The sequence below is a fragment of the Lissotriton helveticus genome, chromosome 3_1 (genome assembly GCF_964261635.1).
Source record: "Lissotriton helveticus chromosome 3_1, aLisHel1.1, whole genome shotgun sequence".
In the NCBI taxonomy this organism is placed as follows: domain Eukaryota; kingdom Metazoa; phylum Chordata; class Amphibia; order Caudata; family Salamandridae; genus Lissotriton; species Lissotriton helveticus.
Genome location: NC_136061.1, coordinates 1635039551 through 1635064334, shown reverse-complemented (window position 1 = coordinate 1635064334; position 24784 = coordinate 1635039551). Strand labels below are relative to the sequence as shown.

At 45.2% G+C, this 24784-nt stretch overlaps 1 protein-coding gene across 1 annotated transcript in view; it reads left to right on the top strand.

Annotated features, from left to right (window-relative positions):
- The window catches only part of CCDC93 (CCC complex scaffolding subunit CCDC93), a 1137947-nt gene that overhangs the window by 170146 nt on the left and 943017 nt on the right, over positions 1-24784 (top strand). Inside the window, exon 6 of the mRNA XM_078682376.1 lies at positions 7137-7193. Within this exon, the coding sequence (XP_078538502.1) occupies positions 7137-7193 (57 nt within the window). The remainder of the gene's footprint in view (positions 1-7136; positions 7194-24784) is intronic.

Below are 24784 nucleotides of genomic sequence, written 5' to 3'. Positions count from 1 at the left end.
AATACAGTATTTCTCTTACATGGAGACGTAAAGGCTAGACCATGACGGAAACTATTGATGCGATTCAGTAGCTTAAGAATGCAGAGAAGGAGGGCTGGACTGATAACTAGAATCATAACATACTCTTGGCAGACTCGGAGGCAGGAAGTAAGTGAAGGGTCAGGAATACAGGTGGGGGCTGTATCGCTCCTCAGCGAGGGCTCAGGAGACAGGAGCTGAATCTGGTGTCCGGGCCCTTTTGAGGCCTAGAGACGGGGACTTTTCAATGAAATAACGTGCACACTGAGAAACGTGGCAACGTAACTTTACATAGGCCTGATACTCGTAGCTTTCACGAGAACTGGAAACTGGCATACTAGAGATGGACACAACTGTAATTGCGTCTTTAATTGAACATGGGGAATACATATGCATATTAATCATGCACATACAACATAAGATGGGGAACACGTAGGGACACAGAACATGGCAAAATTTACTTTTCCACACAGCCACAAACTGATTTTCACCTAAACAAGGGGGCAGATTGTGGTTTACTACATGATGTGCATTCACTAGGAGAAACGATAGCCAAATAGGTAAAGATTTTTGGCATAATTCAGCATCCAAGTAACAATCTGAGATTACGATACCTCAGGCAACATAAATTGTAAGAGTGGGGAAATTACGCATGCATCTTTCGAAAAGTTGCTTTCTTGATTTTTTTTTTTTTTTTTTGCTTGGACTGTATGGCTGGATTGTAATCCATGACCATGTATCTTTCCAAGAGAGGGGAGCACAAATGCTTGAATACATGAATGTAATATAGTATTTCCCCGATTCCACCATCAACCTTCTCCCAGCTTGGACGGCTATTCAGCATTGTTGGTCAAATAAGGAGAATCTTGTTCACAGAAACGTATTGGTCCTTAGTGCCATTTTTATGACCCCCACAGGCGTCATCCTGCTGTTTGAAAAGGAACAGAGAACTGATGTATACCAGCAGCCAGGCAATGATACAGCGAAGCAATGTACTGCACATGTTATCATTGTGTGCGAGTAGGCAATGGACATTTTGTTTTAAGCTATAGCGTTTTTTTAAATCCAAATCCAAAAATCTTTATTTGACAGATGACTGTCATAAAAGCGGAATACATCTAATAAAAACTCATTTTTGGTTACAAAAAGTTCAGTGCAGTAATTAAAAAAATACTATAAATGATTAATAAATATACATCAAACATACACTCAGTTAAGATCTAATTAAACAGCTAGAATAGTACATTAGATCAAAATATTGGATTGTCCTGGATAAAAATACAATAAGTAATTAGACATACACTTTGGTTTAAAAGGGTAACCTAAACTATGGACATGGATGCTAGGCAGCAATAGAACATTTGGTGGGGAGAGATCTTGATCTTACAGCCCACATCTAGTTCATATACTTGGCTACAGCTATTGCAATACAAGGGCGAGTATATTTACGCAATATCCTCATTGCAGTGCTGTATGTGCTGGTGGACAGCAATCTACATATTGGAGCCAACCACGCTTTGCATGGAGCTGTATATGCTGGGCACACGAAAAGGACGTGGGCATTGGACTCCACACATCTCACTAAAAGGGCATTTACTGTCACCCTCAATTGCCCACTTAGCCGAAAACGTTCGCAAGGGCAGAGTCCCCACTCTGAATTGGAAGTACACCTTCCGGTCATAAGGTTTGGATAGGACATCCCAGGACATCTGCGGCGTACCACAAGGATCATCAGTCAGCCCCACCCTCTTCAACGTCTACATGAGCCCCCTCGCAGACATCGCACGCCAACACAACCTCAACATCATCTCCTACGCCGACGACACCCAGCTGATCCTCTCCTCACCAACGACCCCTCCACCGCCAGAACCAGCCTACACGAAGGGATGAAAGACGTCACCGAGTGGATGAAGAACAGCCGCCTGAAACTGAACTCAGACAAGACGGAAGTCCTCATCGTGGGATCATTGCCCTCCGCCTGGGACGACTCCTGGTGGCCCCCTGCCCTGGGCACCAGTCCCAAGCCAACGGACCACGCACGTAACCTGGGCTTCATCCTGAACTCCTCCCTCTCGATGACCAGACAAGTCAACGCCGTCTCATCATCGTGCTTCAACACCCTGCGCATGCTCCGCAAGATCTTCCGGTGGATCCCCACCGAAACTAGGAAGACGGTCACCCAGGCACTCGTCACCAGCCGACTGGACTACGGAAACACCCTCTACGCCGGAACCACAGCCAAGCTTCAGAAAAGACTCCAACGCATCCAGAACGCCTCCGCACGACACGTCCTGGACATCCCCCGACACAGCCACATCTCCGGCCACCTGAGAGACCTGCACTGGCTCCCCATCAGCAAGAGGATCACGTTCAGACTCCTCACCCACGCACACAAGGCTCTCCACGACCTGGGCCCCAAGTACCTCAACAACTGCCTGACCTTCTAAACTCCCACCCACCAGCTACGATCAACCAGCCTCGCCCTCGCCGCCGTTCCACGCATCCGCAGAGCCACCACCGGAGGAAGATCCTTCTCCTACCTGGCAGCCAAGACATGGAACTCCCTCCCCATCCACCTCTGGCGAACCCAGGACCATCTCTCCTTCAGGAAGCAACTCAAGACCTGGCTTTTCAAGCAGTAACGGACCCCTCTCCCCCAGCGCCTTGAGACCCCTCCGGGTGAGTCGCGCGCTATACAAATGTTATGAATGATTGATTGATTGATTGACATCTCCAATTTACATCGGGGTTTCACTGTTAGCTCTTCCCTAACAGGGCATTTCCTATCACATGTGTTATAGCTGTTGTGATAGACCCCATTCCAGTATCTTTGTTTTAGAATCTCTTCTGATGGGATTGGGTTGTTCCTTGGGGTATCCCATGAATCTTGCATGCCCATGTTTTATCAATAATGCTCTTATTTCTCAAAGCCATTGAATCTTATGAAAAGTGTCTGCCTTAATTATACCCCTATGGCCTTCAGCATATGGTAGCAGTTATGGTGTGCTCCAGATTCTGCGTCAGTACAGAATAGCTTTTGTCTTTCTTCATATAAGTGCAACAATGGCTCAAATTGGTATATTCAGTATATCATGAACGACTTAATGTCAGTTGGGCAAAAGACATGTTGTAACAAAGAACATTGAATGTCACATAATTCTTTAGTATTAAATCTTTTTTATTGAAAAGTTGCAGCACATAGAAAAAAACACCATCACTTACAATTAGCACATTGCCTCTGGGATAACAAGAAAATGGCGTAACCAATGATATCAAGAGAGGTGGCTGTGCCCATTCAATCCATTCTGCAGCAAGAGAGGCCGTGCACATCGAAATTATAGCAAAAAGGAAGAAATAAAAGAGAAACAACAAACCCCCCCTACCCTCCCCCGTCCGTGTTCCAAGTACATCATTCACACCACTCATATCATTCATACCGACAACTCTCAGTCCGCCTTCGAATTTTCAGTGTCAGTGAGGCGAAGCAGCAGGAGGTACCGGGGACATGTGACTTCATGAAATTCCGAGGCCAATAGAGACAAGAAGGGCTGCCACAACTCCGCTTACTTGGATCCCTCCCCGGCTAAGGTGATAGTGAGCTTTTCCATCCCAAGGACATGCCACAGTGAATTCAGCCAACAAATGCAGGAATATGTGTGGTGCGCCAATGTGTAAGAATATTTTGCATGGCAGACCCTAGCGCTATAGCAATCAGCCGGCCCCTACAAGAGCGCCACATAATTCTTTAGAGAAAAATAATTCCACACTGCAACATTTTCTTTGAGAGATTATAGTCTTTTTATCATATAGATATCATTGTAATTGATTTGTTTAATCAAATATTTCCAAATTAAATGTGCTCAAGCGATCAGAAAGTGACTTAAAGGAACAGAACCATAGAGGATGTGTGTATTCAAAAGACAGAAAAGACCGATAAAATTAAGATAACAAGTTGAACGATCCACTATGTACATTTAAAAAGCCTGGCAGTGTCAAATGGCATTTTAGCTCCTCTATTATTTGTGGGTCATCTTCTGAATCAAAATATCGAGCAAGCAAGCAGTCTGTAGAGAACAGAAAATTAAATCTTTCATTTTTTCTTTCTGCTGAGTATTAGGAGCACGTGAAGAATTTGTAAGCACACAAACTGGATGGAGTCCATCATGTTCCTCTCAAGCAATCACCCCACCCAGATATGCCATTTATCTGTGCAGTTTAAACAAATAATATATATTTTTTTTAATTAGTAACCTTTTTTCTCCGTAGGTTTTAAATGTAGAATAAAAGTGCTACTGTGAAGGCAGCAAAATTGTGAAATAGATTTTGAATCCTATTCCACAGGCTCTTTCCAATTATTATCTTGTGGTTACCACTGTCATCTAGAAATGGGGCCAAATTGCTTCAGTAGCTGTTGAAATTTAGAACGTTTCTGTGCCAAACCGTTTGTATTCTACTACATTTTAGGACAGTTTTTTGGTTTTAGGTACTTTCCTTTATGCAGTGAAAATGTACCTGTTTTGTTTTATTTCTTTGTTATGGAAGTACTTGATATTACTGGAAGCTTACTGTTTCACATGTAGTGCCGTGAAGCCCGGAACTATCTAAATGTAAACTTTGTGAACCAAATAGAAAAAAATAAAAATATTTCAGTAGAACCTAGTCTTCTGCTGCCTCTCTTCCGTGGCCTGCTGTTGATAACTATTTTTTGATATCTGATAGTCTATTAGCATTATTATCCAGCAGCCCCAAGTATTATGATTTGGAGGTCATTGTTTTCACTAGCTATGTATACTTCCAAGAGTATTTGTAAGCTTTTGGATCATTCTACAAGGGAATGAAATATGGCATTCCAGAAGGACAATATGGTCCTACTAGTTACTTCTTTCAAACCTAAAGTGTCTATTTCCCAAAAACAGTTTGTGTTTGTTTACATTGTGTTTTGACATTGTCTTGTATAAAGTGACTATAAAGTAACTATGAAAAACACAGTTGATGGACAGAATGTAGAACAATGTCATACATTCACCCCAGTACAAAGATCTGGGCCTAAATCCATCGTTTTTTTCACTCCACACCACCCTGGGTTAGACACTGGCTATATGCAAATCAGCTCTGACCCTTTGCCTCATGGGAAAAGTCCAGTCCGAACTGCCAAGCCCTGTCTTTCCCAGACCGGAATCAAGCATCCAAGGACCGGTTTCTGGCTATCAGCCTTCATTCAGCCTGGATAGCTTGACTCCAGTGGTGTGGAGAGCCTGGGACTCACGTCTGAGCATACCCAGCCCACTCGGGGTGAAAATTACAAAAAACACAGTTGATGGACAGAATGTAGAACAATGTCATACATTCACCCCAGTACAAAGATCTGGGCCTAAATCCATCGTTTTTTTCACTCCACACCACCCTGGGTTAGACACTGGCTATATGCAAATCAGCTCTGACCCTTTGCCTCATGGGAAAAGTCCAGTCCGAACTGCCAAGCCCTGTCTTTCCCAGACCGGAATCAAGCATCCAAGGACCGGTTTCTGGCTATCAGCCTTCATTCAGCCTGGATAGCTTGACTCCAGTGGTGTGGAGAGCCTGGGACTCACGTCTGAGCATACCCAGCCCACTCGGGGTGAAAATTACAAAAAACACAGTTGATGGACAGAATGTAGAACAATGTCATACATTCACCCCAGTACAAAGATCTGGGCCTAAATCCATCGTTTTTTTCACTCCACACCACCCTGTAAAGTAACTATGGGCCTGATTAAGCTTTACATAACATTGGACCAAGCTACTTTCACCAAAAGTTGGCTTGGTACTCCCCAAGCAGAAAGATCAGATCTTCTGACGCAATGTTACTTTCCACCCCAAGAGCAAAGCTGACGGCTTGGCAGGGGGTAGGAGTTTTTTACTGCAGGCAGCCACGCTCTGGAACGCCCAACCCCTGCCTATTTAGAAATGTCCCGACCTTCTTAGTTTTCGGAAGCAAGTCAAAACTTGGCTGTTCACGTTTTGTTAATTAGTATTAACTATCTTTTATACAGCACCGCCTTAGAATGCACCAGCGCCAAGATGCCTCCGGGCATTCGCTATATAAACTTGAAATCAAATTAATTTTGATGACGGTGGGGACCGCCACCGACAGCTCGTCGGTGGCGGTCCCACCTTCATCGGACCCATGATAATCCTGCCACCATATTACAATGGCGGGCGGATGGGTGGCAGGCGGAAAGATCATCCACCACGCATCCGATGGGCTCCTTGAGCCCGCCGATGTGTCAGAGTGGGGATCATATTCCTACAACGGTGGCGGAGCCGACCGGGCTCTGCCTTAGGGTTTATGATGTCCCTTTCCACCAGCCTTTTCATAATGTTTAAACCCCCTATGAATAGGTAGGCAGAAAGTGACTTTGGGGGCTTGTAGCGGGCCCCCCTTCCTCCTTGGCCCTCCGATATGGGCACTGGGGGGCACCTATGATGCCCCCTACATATCCCTGCACCATTTGGCAGGCATTGCATGGTGCCTGCCACGTGTTGCAAGGATATGTCAGGTGTCTCTATTTTGCATTGCAGGGGGTGCTGCAGCCATGCAGCAAGGTATTGCGACCGCCATGGTGGGGGTCTCATCAAAATGCCTATGTCAGGACCGACGACAGCCAGTCGGGCGGTCCCGATTTCCGAGGGGGGAGGGGCGGGCGGACATAAGTCCGACCGCCGTCCTAATCAGCCCCTGTGTTCTTCACAGAGACATTTGGTATCTGCTGTTCATAGATTTGGTTAAGAGGGTTCTGATACATTTTGCTTTTTATGTTAAGTTCTTATGAGAAAATATTTAAGGGTAATGCGTTTCTGCGATTAGCTATCTGTGATTGCTCGGGGTTACATAATTTTTCTGTCTGGCAGGACTAATTCTAAATTTAGATTTAATTTTGATAGAGGAGGCCAGTCAGCCCTAAGGCGTGCATGTATCTTCGACTATTTGTCGGTCACTGCACTAGTTCCTTTGAGTATTCCTTTCTGGAATATCTTGAAATTGAAATTAATTTGTGTTCTTGTTAATAGACTGAATTCTGTATTTGCATCACTGCATTATATTCTCACTGTTTTGTTTGGTTTCTATTGTTTAATAGGATGATGATTTCATGCAAAGAAGAGAAAAGGCTATTAAAACAGTTACAGATGTCTATGTAAGTATATTTAGATTTTCTAGGTTACATAAATGCTTACTAGCTTATATTTTAATCTATGCTCTTTATTTTTATTGACATTGATAACTATTGTGTTTTGTCCACCCACCTTCTCTCATCAATTGAAACACTACCTCCTTATTAGACTTTCAAGAGCAGTGTGCATCAAAGTGCTCTTCTGAAAGGTTTAAAGAATATTGATATTCATTTCAGATGCCACTTTTCCAAGCATACATTAGCTTCCCAATCACATATTGCAGACTTGAATTGACACAAATTGGCCATGCCAATAATCATGTGCCAGTGCCTGACTCTGTTCCCACCCCATTCCTGCCTCAAACCATCTACTCCCCTATGTCTGTTGGTGTGGGTGTTATAATTCTTTCTAAGCCAGTTCTTTTTATTTACAGATTTCCTAGCCCTACATGGGAACATATCTATTATCAGAGAGAGATTATTAGCCTACTCCTCTTATCTTTTTCCGTATCTTAGTTACCTGCTTGCGTTGGTGGGGAGGGGGTTGGGGTCGGAAGCAGGGCCAGGATCTTGGTTAACTTCGCAATGTGGGGTTGGCTGTCTGGGGGGAGGGGGAGGTGTTGAAGGAGGCCCGCAGTCAACCCCCACAGCACATGGCCAAAGGCTCTGCGTGACAGGAGGTTGGCTTTATGTTTGGTAATAAAATATTAACTTACGGTAAAAAAAAAACAAATTCACTGAAAAAAAAACCACAAGTTCGAGTAACGTTATAGTTAGATAAAATGTTCCTTCACAACATAATGTTTTAAACTGAAAAAAAACACAGAACTTCACCAGTTATAGTTATCTCACATAACTATAACTCATGCTCTAAGGTAACTATAACCCCTGCCAACCACTGCTAATTACCTCACATATTACATCACTCATGACGTCTTCCATGACATAATTGATAATATCACTGCAATAAAATTATTGATGGGAAAACTGTGCATAGTGGGGGTGCAAGTTATAGTTCCATTAGGACAAGGGTCTCCAGCCTTTAGTTTAAAAGGAGCTACTTATGTTCAGTGAATATAATCCTGAACTATTAACATTATTAGTGTTGTAATAATGACCACTTTAAACAGTATTACATTAGTGGCCACCATATGCAAGATTGCCAGCAGTGCTCAACTCAGTGCATCAGGCAGGGTTTGCCAATAGTAAGGTAAAAACAACTTTGTCAATTTTGAATGCCTTTACATGGGCAACACATAACAGCCATAGCTGCAGAGTGCCAAGCACCAAGATAGTAATATTAGTAATAAGTCTCCCCAGTATCACATGATTTATCATTCAGATATCAACTTTGAACATATTTTGGCATATCAGCATTTTTCCACCAGCATCTGCTCACGTGTTCTGAAAATACACACATGTGTATCTAGAGTACACACTCTCAATATTAGTATGCACATATTCATTCAACCAAGCTAACGCTTGTGATTTAATTAAGCTGGGCTGCACACAGGAGAGCTACATACAGGTAGCTATAGAGCTAACAGTGGCTCAAGAGCTACTTGTTGGAAAAGCCTGCCTTAGGGCATACGTTATAGCTAGTTGAAATACCTATAGCTGTGACTGGTGAATTTCTGTGCTTTTTTAAGTTTGTTAACTTTTATTGTATATATATATATATATAATATATATATGTGTGTGTGTGTGTGTGTGTGTGTGTGTGTGTGTGTATATTACCTACTGGCGGTCGCCAGTAGGTATATATAGTTAGGATTTTTTCTCTATGGGTTTTTTGAAAATTCTATGTCTAATAACTTTGGCGTTTGTGGACGGAATCGGCTGAAATTTTCAGGAAAATGGCACATTTTGTTTCTGAGCAGCCCTTGAAAATTTGGGGGGGTTCGTCCAGTGGGGGCCGAGAAAAAAGGGGGGTCCCAAAACGTGTTTTTAACATTGAGTTTTCCATACGGCGGTTGGCCTCACTTTTAGCCCGAACGGCTGAATGGATTTGCACGAAACTTGGCAAAATTGTAGGGACTGGTAGCCCGATGTGCCTTTTGTAGGTCTCAATATATGTGCTCCAGTGGATTTTGAGAAATTAACGTTTAAAAAAAGATATATATCTGTAACAGCGGACCGGTTAGCGCTCTGGTTCGCGGACTTTTCGCGCAACGGAGCTTTGTGAAGCGAAGCTGATTGGTTCTCCGGCGTCTGTCAACATTCCAAACAGTCCGTAGCGGCCGCCATCTTGTCTCTCGGTAGGATCGAGAGACAAGAGGAGGTCAAAACAAAGGGGGAAATAACTATAAGGGGGCATAGTAGATCCTCGCTGACCCCCTAGGTTTGATGTGGAGGTTTTAAAAGGGCCCCGCGGGGCAAAAAAAAAACAAAATAATAATAATCGAACGGCTGAATGGATTTGCACGAAACTTGGCAAAATATTAGGGACTGGTAGCCCGATGTGCCTTTGCTAGGTCTCAATATATGTGCTCCAGTGGATTTTGAGAAATTAACGTTGAAAAAAAGATATATATCTGTAACAGCGCTCCGCTTCGCGTACTTTTCGCGTTACGGAGCTTTGCGAAGCTGATTGGTTCTCCGGCGTCTGTCAACATTCCAAACAGTCCGTAGCGGCCGCCATCTTGTCCCTCGGTAGGATTGAGAGACAAGAGGAGGCCAAAGCGAAGGGGGAAATGACCATAAGGGGGCATAGTAGATCCTTCCTGACCTCTTAGGTTTGATGTACCATTTTGCCAAGTTTGGTGTAATTCCGTTCAGCCATTCAGGCTGTAGACGTATGTAAATGTCCTATGGAAAATTGCATGGGGAAAACACATTTGAAAGTGTTGAAATTTAGAACCAATTAAAATGTTACTTTGGTTTTGTATTTGTGTGTGATGAAAGTTAATTGGTTATGTATATATGTCAAATGAGAGGAAACCACAGCCATTTTGTGATACTACTGTCTGAGGTACATTTGTGAGGAATTTTTGGTGGTGAATTTCTGGTGTTTGATTTACACAGTACTAACACTTCTGCTACTTTTAAAAAGGTGAGTTGTTAATTTGTAAGGGGAACTATGTTGTACACTTGAAGATAATTTGAAAAATGTTTTCTGTTATTTATTTGCAGTCCTTCTGTTATACTAAATACTTGATGAAGTTAGTTTTATATTATGTATTACTAAAAACGATAAATGAAAGTGATTATTTTTTTCTGCAATTTACAGCAAGCAATTTCAAAATAAAATGGCTCACAATGAAGAGACCGTGGCAATTTCTTTTGAATTGTCCACTACATTGATTGAAATTGAGAGCACCAATAATGAAATATTGTCACAAGGAGGACATGACTTGTATGATTCCATTAGATTGATTGAAATGGACAGCACCAAGAATGAAATATTGTCACAAGGAGATGACTTGAATGATTCCACTACATTGATTGAAATTGAGAGCACCAATAATGAAATATTGTCACAAGGAGGAGATGGCTTGTATGATTCCATTAGATTGATTGAAATGGACAGCACCAATAATGAAATATTGTCACAAGGAGGAGATGACTTGAATGATTCCACTACATTGATTGAAATTGAGAGCACCAATAATGAAATATTGTCACGAGGAGATGACTTGAATGATTCCACTACATTGATTGAAATGGACAGCACCAATAATGAAATATTGTCAGAAGGAGGAGATGACTTGAATGATTTTTTTGATCAATCTCTTGATGGCGAATTTATCGAGTGTTTGGAGACCATAGAGTTACAAGAATCATCATTGCAGACTTTTAATGAGGAGATTCCAGATGAGATGATTGAAGAGGAAATTACTGATGAGGACATGTTACTAGTTGTTTCAAATTTAGAAAATTCTGAAGAATAAATTTATATTTAGAAATCAAAAATTGTTTGAGACATTATTTATTTTTATTTTTAATTTATGAGGTTGTAGCGAAGTGATTGTAGTATAAAATGAGACTTATAGTATAGAGTGCAACATTTTTATGTTACATGGTAAGTTTACTCATATTTACTTCCCTTCTGCCACTATATTATCTCCAATGTGTATTTGACATGTCTTCTTCATCTCCGGCCTCCTTTCTCTCACTGTGTGTCTCCGATGCATCTTATCGCTGGTATTTTGTGTAATTACAGAAGAGAGTAAAATAAAATAGTTCGGAACGTGAAAAGGGGGCAAAGTAGAGTACTCCTCACCCCCTAGGCCTTTTTAGGCGGTCCCAAAAGGATCAGTTTCTGCTTTCCTGAGAGATTATGGTATGAGTTCCATATACCACAATAACTTGCATTACAACATGCAAGATATCTATCTCCTATTACCAACTTTTGGAGATATTCGCGCTAAGCGCGAATATCTCCAAAAAGTAACACCTGCCCTGAGCAGTTCTTAGCCATGTTATCCAATGGGAGGTGGATAACATGGCTAAGAGTATTAGCTCGGTAATGCATGAATATCGCTGAGTTTTTAGCGATATTCATGCATTGCGGCCGTTTATTATCGCATTTGCGATAAACCTTGATAATAGTAAGGTTTATCTTCGATAATTTCTGACGATGCTTAGTGGTAAAAAATTGGTTGGTAAGCATCGTTAGCGATAAATATCGCTTAACTTTGGTAATATGCCCCAACGTCTGTTAACGTTCGATTCGAAGGAAATGAGGAAGTGTTGAAAAACATTGTCTGCGCCATCTTGCCTTTTTTGAAATGCCACACTTTTGTCGTGCACGGCAGCCATTTTAGATGTCTTGACCAGACCCACTCTCTGCACGCTGTCGATTCGTAGCATGGCTCCTCACCCTCGTAAGCATCTCCCCCAGGCACTGGTCACCACCGCTCTCTGTCTTATGCATGGGCAATAAACCTTCCCCCATCTGCGCTGCTCTTCCCTGAGAATCACACTCTGTGCCCGCCCGACACCTCCCTTTCGCCCTATTCACTACCGCACCCTCTGACACTCCTCTTCCTCTGTGTCCGAATGTCCAGGCCGGTCCTAGGCTATCAGCTAGCCCTGCAGATGTAGTTTATGGCCCCAGCTGTAAAGAATCACCCCTCTTCAAAGGAGTTATAGTAGATCAAGGCCCACACCCGATGTGATCCGTCACAGCACACGCGTTCCTACTATCTGAAAACCATCCTGTATTGTGATTGGGGAGGGGACCGAGCCTGAAGCGGAAGATTCCAGGAATGACTCTTTGTACATCAAAGTTTTTACAATTATGTGTCACATTAAAAATATATAGCACTCCAACAAAGTAGTAGGAATATAAAACTTTAATAACATATAAATATATACAACAAAACAAAAACAGTAAAAACATTTAAACAACGAAGAGACCGTGGCAATTTCTTTTTAATTATCCAATAGATTTATTGAAATTGACAGCACCAATAATGAAATATTCTTGTCAGTAGCGGTCTGTTGTGCGAATAGTTCCAAGGCAGCAGAACGCGCTGAAATCTAGATGGCACGAAAGTGATGTCTAGTAAGTTGCCGCCCAGCAAAAAACGGCGTGGGGCGCCGCGGGGGTGAGTGAGTCCAGTAGGCACCACAGCTATTCTTACCGGCATTGCAGAATTACTGCTGGGGACAATGCCTGTGCTGTAGCAGGGTCACAGCAGAAACAAAAAGGATTCTGTTGAAGATGTTGTTGGTTTTCAATTTGAAAACAGTTCTGGTGTCAACTGCTATGCTAATGTAGTGGTTAATGTTTTGTTTTCTCTAGAAAATGTAAAAGAGGGGGAGGCAGTCCAAAGTTCCGTTAAAAGGGCAAAGGAAAGGATCGGTGGTTTGAACTATCAGTCAAAAAGGGGAGGGGGTGCAATAATTTTTCCTACCGGGTCACACTGTGCTTTCACCGGAAGTAAGGTCTGCAGGATTGTAGTAATTCAAAGTGAGGCTGGCGCCAGCATGGGAGCGCCGACGTCCCGCGGATACAGTTTCGTCACTCCACGGGCGATCATGGCAGTCATTCCCCATCGGGGGTCGGAGACTCCCGCGGCTCCTCTAGAATCTTCAAGGTCGTGGAGGACTACGGTGGTGGAGTCAACCAGTGACCGGGCCATTTCTTTATGTTGGGCCCGCTCTTGCCAGGTCGACCGCCATTTTGAGAGTTCGGCAGCTACCGGCGATCGCGGGGTCACATGAGCGGACGGGCTCCACCCTGCCGGGCGAGACGTTGCAGCATGGCCACAGTGGAAGAACCGTTATCTAGGTCGTTCCGAAACTGTGCAGCACTGTAGTTGTTAGGATGCCACCGCCTGGAGCGCTGAGGGTGCAGCTGGGAAGCCTCCACCTGGGGAGGCGGGAGAGGCCTGTTCGCACCGTCTCTCCCTCCCAGTGCACCCCACGGCGTCTCGCTTGAGATTTGTTATGGCCGGACCAGGCGATGAGGACGAGGGGGGGGTCGGAGGCATGTGCAAGACATCCCCCTCCAGTGTTGTCGCAGCCATTATAAAAGAAAGAAGTGTCCCGTCCGTCTTCGGGCCGGGCTTCCGGTGGATGTCGGCCGGACGCCCCTGGCTCTGGCCCCATGAACGGGTTTCTTGGTTTATCGGCTGCAGCCGGATCCCGTCGGCCTCGGCCCCCCGACCGTTGGTGGTCGGACCGGAAGAGCATGTGGCGGGACTACCTGCAACTCTCAAGGGCCACCGCGGCCGGACTGGGAGAGAGAGGGGAGGGTCGAGGAGACATTCCCCCCCCCTGCAACTGTTCAGCGTTGTAAAGGCAATCCCCTGGCCGGGTCCCGCTGGTCTCGGCCTCTCCTCCGGCTACACCCTACGTTAGGATCTCCTGGCCGAGGCGTGGCAGCAGGACCTGCCTTATATGGGCTGCTCCCGGCTGGGCGTAGCCGGAACCCTGCCCCACCTTGGAAGTTTCCAGAGTGGGGGTGGATGTTCTACTGACTTGCATTTTCCCTAGTCTATCGATTTTTTTGGCGTGGCAGGCGGTGGGACAGCGAGGGGTGATTTGGTTTCTCTTACTGTTTTTCTGGTCTCTCACCACTGGCATATTTTAACGTTTTCTTGTTTCTAGGACATTAATAGGTTTTATCATTACGTTATGTTATCGTTTCTTTGTTCGTTGTTTAATAAAAGTTCATGTTCATCAGTGGCCTACTGATTTTCGTTTTCCTATTTTTTTCTTTCCAGGTTGTTTCATGGTAAAGTTTCTGTTAACAGGATACAGTGATCACTTCGTTATTATTGCATATGTCCTTTTCACTAGGGGTGCTCTCTGGTCGGGCCAGATGACGTATCTCTAGTAAATGGTCCGGGTGAAAAAGGTGCATCAATCAGTGGGGAGTAGATAGGCATGACAGATTACAACGGGGGAGAACGGTCCGCATTACGTACCCTTTCACTACTTGCAAAGATTTTCCTACGTTTATTTGCAAACAGGGAATACCTCCAAAAAGAACTAATTCCCAAACAGTCAATGTTCGGACAATCAATCAATCAATGAGGAATGAAATAGGTACGACGTGTTAAAGGCTTGCGTTACCTACCCTTCACTATCTGCAAAGGGAGATAGAATATTCCTATTCTTCCTCGTTTGCAGGTAGAGAAGATCGTTAAGAGAATTAACTTCGAACAATTCAATGCTCGATTGAAACAATCAACAAGGGGTACTGTGAACACAAATGAACGCCGCTTATATACATACGCATTGCTATTTTCAACAGGTTGTTCCTAATGTTTCTATTTTAGCGAGGTCAAAAGAGATCCCATTAGTGGCCTACTGATTTTGCTCGATTCCTTTTGTTTTTTTACACGATTTTTCGCTATCTGCAAAGACTAAACAGAGTATTGCGACTCTGTGCTTGTTTGTAAATAGAGAATGAACCAAAGAGAACAATCAATCAAATGGAGAGAGAAGCAGGCACGACGGATTACAAAGGGGGAAAGGGCTGCGTTAACTACCCTTCACTATCTGCAAAGAGAGAGTACTCCTAATAGAAATGAGGGGTGGGGGGCAGCAATCAAAGCAGATCAGTGTGCATAAACACGAAAAAAAAAAATCTTACCACGTACTTGACATTCGACAGCTTATGATATTTGCTATTAAAAAACCATTGAAATTCACTGAAAAAACCATAGGTTATAGACCATATATAGTTAGGAATTAGCATTTACAAAACCTTGAAAATTCACTGAAAAAACCATAGGTTATAGACCATATATAGTTAGGAATTAGCATTTAAAAAACCTTATTTTACTCACACAAAACCATTGAAATTCCATATATAGTTAGTTGCACTAACTATATATTGCGCACCCGCAATCCACTGCTGATGATGTCACATATTACATCATTCATGACATGGTCAGTGACATCACTGATGACATCACTGATGACATCTCAAATGACATCACTGATGACATCTCACTTGACATCAATGATCACATCACTGATGATATCATTCATGTGACAATACAATGCATCTCCTCACATTTTAATATAACCTCTGTTTCACCCAGTGTTAAAAACAGAGTATAATTTTTGAAACCATTGACACACCAATACTAGTTACTACATACGTACTCACTGATTCCTACGTCTACACACACATTCACTCATTCACCCATACAATCATTCATACATACAATCACTCATGTTTACAACACAATCATATGCACTCATACACCTATACAGACACTCACACTCTGCCACTCATCCATGGAGTTACTCACACACCTAGTCAGTCCTGTAAAGAATCAATCACACTTCCATTTTCTACTCTATACAGTTAAACATAGAGCACCTTACGTTTTCAACCATATACTAACACATACTTACTCTCTTATACAATCATTGATACAAGTACACATTGATCTGTACAGAGTCACACACCTCCCATCCAGCCACACACACACTCAGTCTCCCATGCAAATACTTGGGCAATCAATCAATAACCCATATAGTTACTCATATAGCTACTGATCAACACATGCAGCAGTTTACAGAACAACAGACATAATGATGCACAAATTAAGACAGTTTAGTCACTAACCCATGCACTCAGTGAGACACATTTAATCACTCACTCATACATTCAGTCATGCACCTACTAAATCCTTCGTCCAGACACTTATACATCCACTCATTCTTCAATATGTAAGACATATTTTAACTTTACAGAAACATAGTCACTGGATGTTGTCATCAGTGATGTCATCAGTGATGTCATTTGAGATGTCATCAGTGATGTCATCAGTGATGTCACTGACCATGTCATGAATGATGTAATATGTGACATCATCAGCAGTGGATTGCGGGTGCGCAATATATAGTTAGTGCAACTAACTATATATGGAATTTCAATGGTTTTGTGTGAGTAAAATAAGGTTTTTTAAATGCTAATTCCTAACTATATATGGTCTATAACCTATGGTTTTTTCAGTGAATATATATATATATATATATATGTCCAAAACAATTTTCCCCACACGCCACTCGCTTGTTTCTGCACCCATGGACGACTTGTCCTTTTAATCTGGAATGTATAAATGTGTGTGCCTGTGTTATGATTACATATTTTTGTTTATTTGGGATGATTCTTCTTTTTAGTAAGGTGGCACTGCACCATAAGTGACAAGATTCCCAACATCAAGGCACAGGGGTTAGTATGGTAGACTCTCCCGTGGCGATTGGCAGTCCGTAAGTGGAGGACCGTCAAGAGTGGCGGCCATGTGCAGTCTGGGACTGCCATGTCGACTTGGCAAGTGCACACACTTGCCGGTCCCTAAATCTTCCCTTTTCTACATGTTAGTCACCCATAAGGTAGGCCCAAGGTACCCCCATGGACAGGGTGCATTGTATGTGAAAGGTAGGACATGCCCTGATGTGTGTGGCATGTCCTGATAGTGAATTACAGCCAATTTCGTTTTTCACTATTACAAGGCTACCTGCTCCCATAGGCCAGAATGGGCAGTTTGATTATACCATCTTATAATCCTAACTGACCGAGGGAACAAGGTAGAAATTCGAGTTTAAAATGCCTGAACTCAGAATGTTAAAATACATCTTTCAGTGAGGGTGAAGCCTAACCATCCAACATGCCTCTGTTAGGTTTGTGTATTCCATATCTGGTTTGTGAGTGACAGGGGGGTGGAGAGGGCCTCGACTCCAGCAGTCTGATGGGTCAGGGCTGGGCTGAATAGGGCCTCGTTGAATAGAGCGTAGGGGGCGGAGATTTCCTTTCACTGACCTGAGCCCTCATAGAATAGAGAGTAGGGGGAGGAGATTTCCTTTCAGCTGCCTGGGCCAGGTCTGCTCTCAAACAATGCTGTCTCCACCTCCTGCCAGGAAGCTGCACAGAACTGGTTTTGGTTAGGCACAGGAACCCCTCTGCCTTCAGAGGACAAAGGATTTACTAGTATAAATATTGGAGCCCAGACCCCAGAACTTTAGATCCCTTTTGGGTACCAAGACAAAGCTTTGCCAAGGAGAAGAACCAATAAAGCTGAAGGAGTAGACTTCCCCTGTGTTGTGCTATTTCTGGGGTTGGCCTGCAGTGGTTACTTTATTTGCCAAGGAAGGGGGAAGAAGACTTTTGTGAACTTTTCATCATCTTAAGAAGAATCTTCAAGGGCTTTAAGTGTGCTTCCCTCCTACCTGAAGTCTCAGGGATACAAGACTTCACCACCAGCTCCCCTGAATTCCCTTGCTGGGAATTCTACTTGCAGAAAGGTGCCAACTGTTGTTTGGGCCCTCTGAAAAGACTGCGTGCTGCTGGGAGCTGGAAGCACGACGCAACGAGGAGAAACGTGTCGCCGCCGCAGTAGTTGCTTTCACATCGCAGAAGAAGTGTGCCGCCGCCGCAGCTGTTTGCCGTCTCATCACTGAGGAAGCGCGCCGCATCACCGGAGAAGCGTGTTGCCGCTGCAGAGGTCGCCATCGCATCACTGGAGAAGCGTGTCGCAGGGCCTGTCACGGCTCAGAAGTTACCGAGTTCGCCGCACGGCCGTCGGGCTTGCACGCATCACATCCAACGTTGTTGCATCGCATCAAAGAGGCCGTTTTGTTGCATCGCACTGGATTGTCGCATCGCGGCGCAATCTTGTCGCATTGTCACCGGGCTGCAGTAAGAAACGAAGCATCAACTCCCCACACAGTAAGTATGCGACGCATTACCTCCCCTGCGCAGCAGTAAGGAACCAACGCATCCACTCCCCTGAGTGTAAGGAACGGCGCATCAACTTCCCTGCAACTCTTTTATTTGCATTGTGTGACGCGTCTAAGGTACTTTGAGAGTAAAGTGTCGCATTTACCATCTACATTGAACTAAGCTATTTTCTACCATTTTAAATACTTATTTTTGGTTACAGTATTAAGGATTTTTGTTGTTTGGTCTAGTGTTAAGTCTAGTAAAGATTACTTATTTTTCTAAAAAAATAAATAAAAAAAAAGAGTGGCGGCCACATAGACCTTTTACGGGTGACAGGGAAATTTAGCTGATACGACCATGACTTGTCATGCTCATGTCCTATAATCCCGCACAGGGATAAATCTTGATCAGCTGTAACTAGGCAGGCACTTGTCACCTTCTAGTAACCTTCACCCAACTGGGCAATTCACCATTTAGTGAATGCCTCATGTTTCTGATCTTGTTCCTGTCCTCGTTTTCAGTTCTTGCTCTCCACTTGGAGGGGACCGGAGTCCTGTAGACTAGCCACATTTCCTTGATCCATATTGTTTAGGTGAGGCACAATTTTATATGTCTGAGTAGCCTTGGTATCCTGTCACTACTTTTCAATTTGAGCACCTTTACACTTTGACAGGTGTAACCCTTAAGATTAGGCGAGCGCACCTGCTTTTCTACCGGAGCGGGGCGTCTGTTATTCACGCATGTGTACATCAACTATGGAGAGCCAAACTGGTGCGTACACACATTCGCAATGGCTTTAAGGGATGACGCTTGGCCAAAGATAGACAACATCAGGGGTTTTGAGTCATACCTGGCCAGCACACATAGGGCATGTTTTTCCGGGTGATATCACAGCAGTCAGATCCATTGGGTGCAATGTGACCATGTATTTAATCTCCAACTCGAATAGATATAGCTTGCTTGTGTGTGTGAACCGTACTCACCCAGGATGTATCATCCAACAGTGCCATCGCCCGATGCCGTACATCGGCAGTCATTATGGTTCAGGTTGAAATCCTAGGATACCTCAATAAATATGTCAACCCCGTGCGAAGCCCGAGCATGTTGCTCAATCGATTAATCTATGCAATACATAGAATATGAGCTACCATGATATTTAATGGTTTTGATTAATTGTTCTTTTGCCGAATCTTGTAGTATGACCGGCAACCGTGTATGAGGTACTTTATATGTGAACAATTTTCACTTTCATTTATCGTACGTACAACACGAAATTTGCCATTGATCATATGATATTATGCATAAATATGAAATGTGAGTTATGAAGTACATCTGACGGCTGTAATCAACTGCTGTTTATTCAATCAGAAATATGATTGTCTATTACGCACCAAGCACTTGAGATGTAAATAATTCATTTTATGTTACTTATTGTATTGCTCCCTTGATGGCACTCCGTGGATAGTATTTTCACTATGTTCAGGAAGACGTCATTTGATGTTCACAAAATGCCCAACATGAAATTTCAGTTGTGCAATACATCTGACGGTTTCAATTAACTACTGTTTGTTCTATCAGAAATGTCACCTGGTATGACGCATTGGACATTTTAAATGTTAATAATTTACTTTCAATCAATCAATCACAGCATTTGTATAGCGCGCTACTCACCCGGAGGGTCTCAAGGCGCTTGGGGGAAGGGGTCCGCTACTGCTCGAGCAGCCAGGTCTTGAGTTGTCTCCTGAAGGCGAGGTGGTCCTGGGTCAGCCGGAGGTGGATGGGGAGAGAGTTCCATGTCTTGGCTGCCAGGTAGGAGAAGGATCTACCTCCGGCGGTGGCTCTTCGGATGCGTGGTACTGCTGCGAGGGCGAGGCTGGTAGACCGTAGCTGGCGGGTGGGCGTGTAGAAGGTCAGGCGGTCGTTGAGGTACTTGGGGCCCAGGTCGTGGAGAGACTTGTGTGCGTGGGTGAGGAGCCTGAACGTGATCCTCTTGTCAACGGGGAGCCAGTGCAGGTCCCTCAGGTGGCTGGAGATGTGGCTGCGTCGGGGGATGTCCAAAATGAGTCGGACGGAGGCGTTCTGGATGCGTTGGAGTCTTTTCTGTAGCTTGGCTGTGGTTCCGGCGTAGAGGGTGTTACCGTAGTCCAGTCGGCTGGTGACGAGGGCCTGGGTGACCGTCTTCCTGGTTTCGGTCGGGATCCATCGGAAGATCTTGCGAAGCATGCGAAGGGTGTGAAAGCATGATGAGGATACGGCGTTGACTTGTCTGGTCATTGAGAGGGAGGATTCCAGGATGAAGCCCAGGTTGCGTGCGTGCATAACTTTGATGTTATTCAATGTAGAGCACCCCCGATGGCACCTCCTGGGGAGTATTTTCACTATGTCCATGATGACGTCATTTGATGTGTACAAAATGCCACTTCACCCGTTTCCGGGTAACTTGACAAAGGCCTTTATGACCGAAATGCGTTGTTGTTTGAGCAACAAAACCCCTCACGGATTTGAATGGTGTGCCGCCTCATTCCTTCGCGGTTTGAATCCTTTTCAATGATATATATATTTCTATTTAGATACAGATATATAATACCTACTGGCGGTCGCCAGTAGGTAGTTATAGTTAGGACCTAGTTTCCACAGGAAAAGCGTTTTTCTTTTCCCAATAACTTTGGCGCCGGTTGATGAATCTTCGCGAAATTTTCCAAATAAGTGGCCAGCTCTAGTCAACTTCTGTTTTGAAAGTTTCAGGGTAATTCGTCAAGCGGGGCTGAGAAAAAAGGGGGGTCCCAAAATCACATGTTAATTTCCCTAGGAAACTTTAGACAAAGCTACAGCCCGAACTGCTGAACGGAATTACACCACATTTAGCAAAAAGGTAGCCCTTGCTTCAGAAAGAGCCCTTTTTTTTAAATGGTGTAAATCCATTCAGTAGTTCCTGAGAAATTAGAAAGTTTCGATATCTGAGCACCGAGGGGGGATCGCGACCCTCCCGGGCACGAGTTTCACTCTGATTGGCTGCCAACACTCGAAACCAGGAAGTGTTGGCAGCCATCTTGTGACTCGATAGAACTGAGTCACAAGAAAATAGTAAAACTAATATATAAAATAAGAAAAGTGGGCACGGTATAAACACCTTTACCCACTAGGCCTGCTCAGGGGGTCCCACAAGGACACCCAGGGCCCCAACATTTTTTTACATTTTTTTTTAACATTTTCAGCCTGGTTACGCTGGGTGTGTGAACCCTGTCGAAAATGAGAAAAAAAACACGAAGTGTGGCCACGCTTTGTTTTTTAAAGCCCCTGGGTGGGCCAGGTCCCGGGGGCAATCCTCATTATTGTAGCAGGGGGCCTGCGGGGGCTTCCGCAGCCCCAGGGACCGCCACCTCCCCAGGGCTATGTTGATTATGTGTGGGGGGCATGCGGCCACCCCGCAGCCCCGAGGACCGCCACCTCCCCGGTGCTATTAAAAATAAAATAATGCGTGAGGGGTCCCACCCCCCACGCTGCCCCGGGGACCACCACCTCCCTGGGGCTTCATTAAATAAGGGTGGGGGGGCCTCGCGGGCCCCCCTAAGCCCGGGGACCGCCACCTCCCCGCCGGGGCTGTCAAAATTAATTTGTGCAGTGCAGGCTTGAGCACCCCCGCACTGCCCCAGGGACCACCACCTCCCCGGTGCACTTTGAATTTAAAAACAGGGGTCTGTTCCGACCCCCGCACTCAAGGGCCATCACCTCCTTGGGGCTTGAAACTTTGGGAGGGGGGCCGCGCAGTACCCCTCCTGAAGCCCTTGATAGCCCTGGGGACCGCCACCACCCAGGGCCAGCTCCTGCAGTGTCCCGGGGTGCCCACCCCCGGGACACTGCTGTTTGCTATGGCAGGGCGAGAGCAGGGAAACCTGCTCTTGCTTCAATGAAGCAAAGCAGGATTGCTTTTCCACAAGGGGAGCTGCATGTCAGCGGCTCCCTTGTGGAAAAGCAATGCCGGTTCCTGCAGGAGGCAGCGGAGCTGGCGGGACCGTGGGGGCTTTGGGGCTCCCCTCACGGTCCCCAACACAAAGGTCCGGCACCGGGGGATGGGGTTCCAGGGGCCAGAAGTGGCCCAGGAGGGGGGGCCACGCGGCCTCCTCCTTATTTAAAAAATATATATATATATGTTGCCTTGCCCCGGGGGAAAGGGCCCCCGGGGCCAATGGAGCCCTCAGGAGAGGGGCCACGCAGCCCCCCTCCTTATTTAAAAAAAATATATATATGTGGCCATGCCCCGGGGGATGGGGTCACCGGGGCCGAAATTAGACTCGGGAGGGGGGCCACCCTTCCCGATTATATTTTCCAAGAAAAAACTGGTCAGGCCCTGGGGGATAGGATCCCCAGGGCCCCAAATATGGTAAAAGAAGGGGGGCCACACAGCCCACCTTTTTTTTTTAAATAGCGGCTTCGTGCCGGAGGCCCACACACTTTCCTGAAGCACTCTCTCTCCGTTGTATGTTGGGAAATTAATTCCCCTTGAATACTGAGGGTCCCTGGGGGCCTACTAGCCCACCAGGCACCTCCAGTATGCGCCAGGGAGCTGCGTTGCAGAGAGGTGGTCCAAGGCCACGCTCCCTTTTTGCACCACTCTGCACGCAGCTCTGTGGCACCTACTATAGGTACAAGGTGGGCTAGTTGGCCCCCAGGGACCCTCAGGACTCAAGTGGACTTAATTCCCCAATTTACAATGTGCCAGGGGGCGCGTTTGCACAGTGGTGCAGGGAGGGGGCGGTGCCTGATATTACAAGTGTGCTAACACACCCCCTGGTGCTTTGTAAATTGGGAAATTAAGTCCCCTTGAATCCTGAGGGTCACTGGGGGCCAACTAGCCCACCAGGTACTTCCAGTAAGCGCCACAGAACTGCGTTGTAGAGAGGTGGTCTGAGGCCACACCCCTTTTTACACCTCTCTGCGACGCAGCTCTGCGGCGCTTACTGGAGGTACAGGGTGGGCTAGTTGGCCCCCAGGGACCCTCGGGATTCAAGGGGACTTAATGCCCCAACCTACAACGCGCCAGGGGGTGCGTTGTAAGTTGGGAAATTAATTCCCCTTGAATTCTGAGGGTCCCTGGGGGCCAACTAGCCCACAGGGTACCTCCAGTATGCGCCAGGGAGCTGCGTTGTAGAGAGGTGGTCCAAGGCCACGCTCCCTTTTTACACCATTCTGCCTGCAGCTCTTTGGCGCCTACTGGAGGTACAAGGTGGGCTAGTTGGCCCCCAGGGACTCTCAGAACTCAAGGGGACTTAATTCCCCAATTTACAATGCGCCAGGTGGCGCGTTTGCACAGTGGTGCAGGGAGGGGGCGGGCCTGATATCACAAGTGTGCAAACACACCCCCTGGCGCGTTGTAAATTGGGTGATTAAGTCCCCTTGAGTCCTGAGGGTCCCTGGGGGCAACTAGCCCATTGGGTACCTCCAGTGAGTGCCACTCTGCGAACGCGGCTTCTGGTGCACTGCTGGTGGGGCGATGAGGTGCGCTTGTGTCCTGAGGACGTCAGGACACAAGTGGACTCCATCCTCTGAGCAGCAGTGCACCAGAAGACGTGTTTGTAGTGTGGTGTATAAAGGGGTGTGGCCTCGGAACACCTGCCTGTAACGCAGCTTTGTGGTGCTTACTGGAGGTACCTAGTGGGATACTTGGCTACATATGGATCTCCACTATTACACTTTCTAGGGTACAGTGAGATCCAACCACTTGGTGCCTCCAACCAGCTTCGTTTTTAGAGAAGAACAGCATCTAAACCCTTTTTGCATTGGGCTACTTGGCCACCAGGGACCTTGAGGATTCAAGGGGACTTAATAGGGATGTTATAGTAAGAAATTAGCATTTGAAAAACCTTTGAAATTCACTGAAAAAAACATAGGATTGAGGCACATTATAATTAGAAATTTCCGTTTAAAAAACCATTGAAATTTACTGAAAAAACCATAGGTTTCAGGAACGTTATAGTTAGAAATTAGCATTTAAAAAACCATTGAAACTCACTGAAGAAACCATAGGTTTCAGGGACATTATACTTCGTTGGACATTTTACTCATACAAAACCATATACATTCCGCCGTTATAGTTAGTTCAGCTAACTATTACTCGCGCCCTCGCAATGCACTGCTGATGACGTCACATATTTCATCATTCATGACATGGTCAGGGTCAGTGACATCACTGATGACATCTTAAATGACATCACTGATGACATCACTGATTACCTCATCCACGTGAAAATCTGATGAACCTCCTCACACTCTAATATAACCTTTGATACACCTCTGTAAAATACAGACTACCATTTTCAAAACCATCGACACACCAATACCAGTTACTACATACACACTGATTGAATCCTAGGTCTACACACTCATCCACCCATACAATCACTCATACATGCAATCACTCTTCAATACAACACTATCATATGCACTCATACACCTATACAGACACTCACACACCACCATTCAT